Genomic DNA, 9377 nt, shown 5'->3' on the forward strand with positions numbered 1-9377 from the left:
AGCAGATATCATTGGAACTGGAACATTATAAAATTGAAACTGAAAAATGGGTAGGTACTTTGGCCACTGTGACCCACCTGAAAATGGATTTTCTGTTTATTAAAGAGATGTAGAGACAGGGAGACCCCTGTTACTGAACAAACACTCTATACTATAGCAATGATTACTATCAGAATATAGTGCTTTAACCTTTTAACAAAACACTTTTTGTTTTAACCACAAAATATCCCTTACCTACCTTTAATGGCTTTCTGTAATATTAATGAAATGCCAAGTGGCTATTGTAAATTATGCTGGCCTTACTATTCACTTGTAGAGAGAAGCTATAGCACTCAACCAGGCTGTGAGCACATGAAGCCAAAACATATAAAAGCTTATAGGACACTGAAGGCAGCTCATATAGCTATAAGCAATTTTATTTATTTAAAGGGGTATTTCACTTTAAAACACCTCTTGGGTCATTTTGTGTGTACCCCAGACAATGTTTAAGTTGCTTGATTCAATATATATTTGATATTAATTTGATCAGACACGCCCCCTCCCTTCTATATGAGAAAATGCACCCTTAAATCCTATTGTTGTTATTGTCATTGTTAGCTTTTTTTTATTACCTATATACAATAAAATCCTTTGAAAATAGCAGATCTACAAGCTCACAATGCTTCGCATGGTGACACATTGTGAGCTTGTAGATCTGCTATTTTCAAATGGCTGAAATGTATATAGGTAATTAAAAAAAATCGACAAACTAGTAAGAGTTTTCAAATACTTGTAGTGAAGTAAAAGTACAATATTTGCCTCTGCTCTGAGATGTAATGGAGTAGAAATAAAAATACTGAAAACTGGAATTACTCCAGTAAAGTAAAAGTACCTCAAAAATACTTAAATACAGTACTTGATTAAATGTACTGAATTACTTTACACACCACTGGTAATTCCCACATGACATGAACGCATCACGAGCCTCTGCCCCTGTGTTGTTATGGATTCGTTGATCACGTGACGCGTCTCGTTGTTTTGCGCATCCCTGCGCTGTGAGAGGAAGAGGAGGAAGGAGGAGGCTTGTTATTCTCTCCTACCGTACAAAATAATGGCCACGCCGGACAACTTATCTGGTGAAACTGGGGATCCGATGGACCCCCAGTTCGAACGGGATGTGATGGCACCGTCACACGTGGACATGGACACCGCGATCGTGCTGCTGGGAGCCGGGGTGACAGCGATCACCCACCCGCTCCTCTATGTTAAACTGTTAATCCAGGTAGAAATCAGATCAGTGGTTTTCAACCCTTTTCATATCAAGGTCCATTATTTATTCGGGATTTGTGCCACGGACCACCATTTGATGAGATTTAAACCTCTCAGACCCAAAACTTCGAATATTTTGTTGATTTGGTCCACAATTCCATGCTGCATTGATGTTGGTACCATAGGAGAGATAACAGGCAAACGTTGATCAAAATAACAATTATTTAATGAAGTAATGCAGATGTTTAACAATAACGTAACTCTTGAGAGAGTAAAATGAAACCAAATGTGGTTTAATGTTACACTCTCAAGAGTTAAAGATCTATAAGGGTCCATTTGGTTACCACCAACCTCCATCATTTAGCTGGGGACCACCTTGAACCCCCTCGAGGACCACTGGTGGTCCCCGGACCACTGAGGTAGATGATGAGACAGAACAGAACCGTTATGTTGATATGATGAACACCCTGACCATTGCTTTGGTGGGCACGATCCTACAGTAGTCTGTCTTCAATGTAAGGTTAGCTATGTGGCTATTTATCCACACACACACACACACACACACACACACACACACACACACACACACACACACACACACACACACACACACACACACACACACACACACACACACACACACACACACACACAGAGGATGGAACAACGTTTCTGGAGATGATGAATTGGTTAATAGACAAAAGTATTAGCAACTTTGCATTCTGATTATTATAGCTATAAATGTACCTGGGTTGCGCCACGCTAGACTTTATTCTTGTATTTATGTATTTATTCTGCTGTACATTTACCTGATACCATTTTTTTGTTTTTTATTTTCTTTTATTAATACAAATTCCTTAACTGACCAGCTATCCAGTGACCACTAAAGTCTATCTTTTCTATCTATTTTTATCTATTTTATAACAATCTTTCATGTATATACTCAGATTTTTATACCTTGTTAATTTGCTCTGTATTACAACATACCAATTAGGCTACTTACATTATTGGACTATCATGACATTTTATTCTGATTTAAAGAAACAAGAATTGTTCCTTATTGCTATAACAGCTCCCATTAGACAAGCTGTACATTCTGTATATGCAGCCAAACCAAGACCCCTGCAGCAAGCAGCTGGCATTCATTCATTCATTCATTCATTCATTCATTCATTCATTCATTCATATCGTATGTGCTTTTGATTCCAGGTCGGCCACGAGCCTCTTCCTCCAACTGTGGGTGCCACCATGTTTGGCAGGAAAGTCCTGTACCTTCCTGGATTTTTCGCTTATGGTGAGTCGAGTCGGATCTGTTAATGTCATTTTAGATGTTAGCTATAACCATTATTTTTATTCTTTGGCTATTCAAAAATAGCAGATCTATAAGCTCATAGCTGATATTTTAGAAAAATCATGAAAATGTGTTCAAATCTTTGAATATATATTAACTAAAAAAGCTTCTGGGGGGGGTCCCTGGAACAACATATTTTTGAGATGGGGGTCTGTGGCCAAATACATATCATTTTGGGGGTCCTTGACATGAAAAATAGCAGATCTACAAGCTCATAGTGTTGCACTTGGTGCCCCGCTATGAGCTTGTATATCTGCTATTTTTGAATAGCCGAAGAAATAAAAAAATGACACAGATGCGTTCCCGATTTGAATGGGTTAAGGGGAGATGACAGAAGGTGACTTGATTGTGTGTTCTCACTCAGCACAGTATATTGTGAGAGTGGATGGAAAGAGAGGACTCTTTCGTGGCCTCTCCCCACGGATCCTTTCCAGTGCCATCTCCACCATTGTCAGAAGCAAAGTTAAAAAGGTAAACAATGTTTGACTAAGATTATATCATTTTTATAGTCTCTCCAGTAATTGCATGGTAGTAGTTGCATGGTGCAAATGATGGATTTTCATTATTTCTTTCTTTTTCTTTTTCTTTTCCAAAAAAATTAAATAAAAGTCATTGTATTTGCCCATTATATTTTGTAAAACATTGTGCTAGAAATGTCAACAATAGGCCAGATTGTTGACCTTAAAACATTTTATTTCTGTAATAGTCCTAGAAAAGATTATGGAGCTCTATTTATAACAAAGGTAGACAAAAGTCAGTGTCATGATTCGGTTCAGCACTGATTAGCACAGTATTACATTGCTCATATCTATTCATTGCCTGTTAGTTGCTAAATAGATTTTTAGATTTTACTGTTTACTTTCACAGCATTTCCTGATCTGGCTCAGAGTTGTATCCCGTCCTGATGACGGTCAGACTGTAGCCATCCAATAATCTGATCCACGTTTTTGAGAGGAGTAGATAAACAGGCATTTTCCATGGTGGGTTTTACTGCAGTGGAGTTGATGGTAGTTGGCCGTCAAGGAAAACCTCAACCAGGCCTATCATAATTATTGCACAATTGACTAATCACAATTATTTGAAATAATCGCAATTATTTTTGCATGATCGTCATAATCGTTTCCATGTTGAAACATTAAAAAAAGATTGCGGAAATAGCAGATCTACAAAGTCACAACATGTCGTGATGAAAAAAATATTATTATTGTTCTTTATTTATATTTTCCAATGCCAAAAACCCAATTAAATCGTTAATTACAACTATTTGTATAACAATGATCATCAAGTTATATTTCATGATCATGACCCTAACCATCAACACATAAAACATGTGTATTTAACTGTGTGGGACCTTTTAAATGTAACTGAAAATTGTGTATGTTTTATCTGCAGGCCATGCCAGTGCAGGTGGAACAAGTGTCCAACAGAGATGACTTAAAGACGTCACTCAAGAAAGTGGTCAAAGAGGTGAGATGTCATCATTTCTCCACTACATCTTCTGAAGCACTCTCCGGCCTTTAATGCGTCTAATTTGAATAGTAAAAAGCTTGCTAATATCTATCATTATATAATTCTGTCATGCTTCTTTCTACACGTGCCCTCCGATTTTGAAAGAATTACAAATCTTAAAGTGTGTCAGAAATCCCAGACATTTTGTTGCATATTATGCTTTTGTTATTTCCACGTTTCCCTTTGTGTCTCATCAGACCTCACATGAGATGGTGATCCAGTGCCTGTCCAGAATAGCCACTCATCCATGTCATGGTACTGTATGTACTCAAGCTGTCTTATGTTTCCTTTTCTTTGAGCTAATCTCCAGCTTTTTTTTTTTTCTGGCTCCATTGACCAGAAATCTAACAGCTATACTGTAGGTAAAAGGTTACGTTACAAATGACATACAATAGACTAAATACATTGCTTTTGCTGGATGGGATAAAAGTTAACATCTGACCTTTGGGTTATTATAGGGAGGACTCTGTCATCAATGCTACACAGTAAAGTCCTGAGTGTTCATTTAACTCGGATAGTGTACAAATGCAACCAAATGGACTGTTAGAGGCCTCGGGGAGTGTACATTTTTACACTATCAGAGTTAAATTAACACTCTGGATTTGATAGTGTACCCATTCGGTTTTTATTAGGGATCCGGCTTGTTTCGTCCAGGTGGAAGTGATCAATAATAACGATCAACATAAGAACTGACTGGTAGACTTGTGACCGACATTCTGCTTTTCTCTTTCAGTTATCTCTGTGCGTTGCATGGCTCAGTTCATAGGCAGAGAGGCCAAGTACGGGTAAGACCCAGTTTGATTATGACAGTGATTCTCAACCTGTGGGCCAGGGCCCACTGATGGGCCGTGAGGCAAGTGGGCCCCCAAGAAACCTTTTAATGATAATATAATATAACATAAAATAAAATAATGTAAAAATGTAAAAAATACTTCATTATAGTTCTATTGATCCTAGCCGGAACACAATCAATTGATCGATCATTAAAATAAACATGCATTTAAAATGCACGGCTGCCGTGTTAAGGGGTCAGATGGGGTGGGCTGCCAACGCTTTTGAGATTTTCAAGTCGGGTCCTGATTCAGAAGAGGTTGACCTCAGATTTGAACTGTGCTAACTGCTAAGTACACCGGTCTTAATAGAACTAGTACAAAAATAAACAGAACCTTTTGAATTTCTTTTAACGGAACAGAGAAAATCTGGGGACTGGTTGCATTGTACAGGAAGTTGAAGCATGTCTACATGTGCTGGAACTCTGAGGGTCCTCAGAGTTCCTACAGGGGGGTTGCCAAATCTTTGTGTGATCAGAACTTTTTTTAACCACTTCAACCCTAGCATCCCTATTTTAAGGGGAACATTAGCCAAAACGTTGTGAGCTTGTAGATCTTCTATTTTTGGCAGAGAGGTTTGGTGAAGAGGGTAAAAAAGAGAAAACCAAGTACAAGTCTTCTAAGTATTGAGGGTTTAAGTGGTTAACTGTCTGAAAATACACATATACATGAACCCAACACAATGCTACACAATGATAATGCTGTCAAACAAGTCTATGAAATATGCTATGAAATCTTATGAAAAAGTTTAATCTCCAACACAATTTTATACAATATGCTTCATATTTCTATCAGCTGAGGGGTCCTTGGCCTGAAAAAACGTTGAAGACCCCTGACATAGAGTGCACACTATTGTGTAATATGTGTTCATATCCAGTATGTGTCACTGCAGAGTGCAACAGGTCTCGTCTGTCCAGTCATATCCAACTCCCATTTCACAATGTCACCATAAAGTAGCTAGTCCTTGCTGTATGAATGTGCTATATAAATAACGTTTGATTGATATGTATGTATATACAGTACATATTATTAGAATTTGTAATCTAGAATCTAAACATGCAATATAAATGCAGGATATGATGATGTGTTTGATCATTCTTGTATATGTCTGGGCTCTATACGCTGCAGTGGGTTGTTCAGCTGTATTTCCAAGATCTTTGAAGAGGAAGGTGTTGCGGGATTCTTTGTGTGAGTAATTTATTTTATAATTTCACAATTCCTTAGATAGGCGCTCTAATACAACAATAGTGAAAAATGTGTGACTATATGCTGGACTTTGTGTTGTGGATTTGTGTGTGTTTGCAGGGGTGTTGTACCCCATGTACTAGGAGAGGTCATCTTCTTGTGGGGTTGTAATCTCCTTGCTCACTTCATCAACTCCTACGCTGTAGACGATAATGTAAGTCTAGACCCACTGTTTCTTAAGCCCGATTTATACTTTGTATGATGGTGTCCCATGGAGAAAATAACAAATCTACAAGCTCACAGCATGTTTCATTGTGTATTTTGGCTGACTGACCTGGCTGAGACTGACCAAAACAGCACAAAATGTAGAGTGATTTGATCCATTCTACTTGTTTAGGAAAATAAGTGGCTATAAACTGTATGATCATATTTACAAATTAGTATGCTTTGCTCTTATTTCAGAATACTATTATTGGTAGATACAAGCCAATTCTAAAGCAACCCAGTCCAGATTGCAGGACAATTAATTTAAAAATAAACTATCATCATCATCCTAGTTCAAATCCTTGGTATGGTTAATGTGTCTTCACCAGTGCCGTTGCATTTATTTTTCAGTTCAGCCAAGCCCCAGCAGTGCGAAGCTACACTAAATTTGTAATGGGGGTAAGATTGATGTTGAAATTGTAGTCAGACAGGTTTTCCACATTGTGTTAGGTACACATCTGAGTAGATTTTTTTCTTCTTTCTTCTTCTCTAGATTGGAGTGAGTGTATTGACATATCCTTTTATGCTAGTAGCAGACCTTATGGCGGTCAACAATTGTGGGTAAGTAATTGACAGCGTGCAAACGTTTTTTTTAATGACTAATTACAGTATATTCAACCATCTGAAGGTAGACTATGTGCTCGGTAAGATAGTACTTTATAGGGAAATATGAATGCCTTTATTTTGCGGTCAACATATTATTTTTAATACATAGAAAGAAATGAGTACCGCCATGTTATTTCCTAGTAGGTTTCCATGTAGGTTAGTACTATAATATTATGTGGTACTTATTATCAATTTCTTGTGGGTATTTTTCTAGTAATTATGATTACAATCTACTTTCCTGGTAAATACCTTGAAAGTAGTGTTGGCCGGGGACTGTAAAATAACGGTCTGTCTGAGTTTTGCAGAAAGAATTGTGAATTACATACTGTATTGGGAGTGTCATTTTTTATGTCAATGATTTCTTTTTTTGTCTATGAAATTTCCCACTTTCCCCACTTCATTCCTTGTGTTCACAGTTTGGCTGCTGGTCTTCCCCCCAACTCTCCCATATTCAAGTCCTGGATGCATTGCTGGAATCACCTCAGCCAAAAGGTTCTGTTACATCATCAGTAGAAAATACACTGTGCGTGTGCGCGCGCGTGTGTGTGTGTGTGTGTGTGTGTGTGTGTGTGTGTGTGCGCGCTCTTTCTTGTCATGTTAAGGGTGTTCAAGGGGATTATTCTATGATTTGTGAAACAGCATGAGAGAAACCCCCCACACTAACGCGTGTTGTTTCCTAAACAATTAGCATAATAATAATGTTAAGATATTACCGCTGTACTACATACAGCCAACCAGTTGAATAAATTACAGATTGAGGCTTTAACTTTTGCTTTTATGAAATATCCCACACCATTAGGGTTTTATGGAAGATGTTTCTGAACATGATCTATTGCTAGTTTGACCACTTCAAATACTCTTTAATCTTAAAATAACTAATAACCAAAAATAGCATATATCTACAAGCTCACAACGCGGCAGTGTGAAGAATTGTGAGCTTGTAGATTAGCTATATAAAATATTTTGAGACTGGGGGGTCCGCGGCCAAATACATATAACTTTTTTTTATTTTTTTAGCACCACTGATACAGCAACATGCGTTTTTCAGAAAACTGTGGGTTTAACACATTGACTTTCTGTATCCACCACTACAGGGCCATCTGTTCAGAGGATCAAGCTTCTTTTTCCGCCGTGTGCCTGTGACAGCCCTGCAAGTGGCTGAGAACTGACATCGCCACCTGCTGCGAGAACATGCCACTGATCTCCCTCCTCTCATGTCCTTCTCAGAGACCAGCAGCTCCCTTTCCACTAACACTTTACTGCCCACATGTGGACGTACTGTAGCATGAGCAGCAAAATGAGTCTCAAGGAGTTTACTGAACCTTTTTATTTGCCTTTATTTAAAAATGTGACTTCTAGGTAAGGACACGTTAAAACGTAGGCCTTTCAGTTTGACAAATGATAATATTAAACTTTATTTTTATGGTGTTTATTGAAACAATGATTTACGAGATTTACTGTGAAAGAAAATACAGCAGTTCAAGGGGAAGATGCAAGAAAGAGATAAATAAATAAAAACTAAAACAGAAAATAAGAGACAAGGTCATAAGTGTTGAGAGAGGCGATATAAAGGACAAGGAATACATGAGCACCATGAAAAGGCCTTCTATGTTTTTAGAAGTTATATAACGTCACAGAAGTTTGCTAGCCTGAGATGCCCAGGCATGGCGTTCCAAAGCTTAGGTGCCTGGTCAAGAGTATTCAAGCAGGTTCTAATTAAATCAATAACCATAAATGTTGAGACTGCTTGGTAGCACTGAAAGTAGCAGGTAAGACAACCTGTCTGAGACAAAATAGAAATTCCCAACTGTTGTGTAGCTTGTTTTTTTTGTTTAATCAGCAGATCATCATTAGGCAGCTAAAAGGAAAACCAAATTACCTAACGAGTCACCCACCAGAGGCAGCATTATTCTACAATCTTACAAATGCTCAGTCAGTCGTATCAGTGATATAACAAGACCAGGAGACCTGGTTCTGCCAGACCCAGACTTCACATAACGTGTCAGCCTGTGTCTATGCCCATGTATGGACGAAAGGGGGACAGACTTTTATGGCTGGGACACACGTCGTGCTTCGCACAACGTGTGTCCCTTCTATGCCCATGTATGGACAGACTTTTTGGGGGGACAGAATTTTTTTTGGCTGGGGCCGGAGGACAAAGTGACCATGCCCATGTATGGACGAAACAGGTACAAAGCCTCATGTAAGCCCGACCCCTTGGGTCTGGCAATAAGGGCACTTGACACCAAGTCTAATGCAAGATGTTTAAGAGGCCTCTTCTTTCTTGTAAGATTTTTCAATTTGAAGCCTTCCTGATTCAAGTTTGACGTTTCAGTATTTTCTTAATTTTGATTCAGACCAGAGACCATAGAACCATAGCTCGA

The 9377-nt window shown here is 38.4% G+C and overlaps 1 protein-coding gene across 1 annotated transcript; it reads left to right on the top strand.

Moving 5' to 3' along the window:
- Positions 1 to 1049: 1049 nt before the first annotated feature.
- Positions 1050 to 8222, top strand: LOC308096247 (mitochondrial carrier homolog 1-like). The gene is made up of 12 exons (XM_080443611.1): positions 1050 to 1261; positions 2458 to 2542; positions 2964 to 3070; positions 3992 to 4066; positions 4306 to 4363; positions 4842 to 4893; positions 6067 to 6126; positions 6244 to 6337; positions 6739 to 6786; positions 6881 to 6948; positions 7410 to 7485; positions 8088 to 8222. The coding sequence occupies exons 1-12, from the start codon at positions 1091 to 1093 to the stop codon at positions 8160 to 8162; spliced, it is 969 nt and encodes a 322-aa protein (XP_080299737.1). The 5' UTR covers positions 1050 to 1090; the 3' UTR covers positions 8163 to 8222.
- The last annotated feature ends 1155 nt before the right edge of the window (positions 8223 to 9377 follow it).

Source organism: Gymnoscopelus braueri, assembly GCF_963280865.1.
Source record: "Gymnoscopelus braueri genome assembly, chromosome: 12".
NCBI lineage: Eukaryota > Metazoa > Chordata > Actinopteri > Myctophiformes > Myctophidae > Gymnoscopelus > Gymnoscopelus braueri.

Bases quoted from the DNA above. Each gene is read 5' to 3' on its own strand.
- LOC308096247 (XM_080443611.1), top strand. From the start codon at position 1,091: ATGGCCACGCCGGACAACTTATCTGGTGAAACTGGGGATCCGATGGAC. The intron at 3,071-3,991 runs GTAAACAATGTT...TTTTATCTGCAG, and splicing joins TCAGAAGCAAAGTTAAAAAG to GCCATGCCAGTGCAGGTGGA. The intron at 7,486-8,087 runs GTTCTGTTACAT...CCACCACTACAG, and splicing joins GGAATCACCTCAGCCAAAAG to GGCCATCTGTTCAGAGGATC.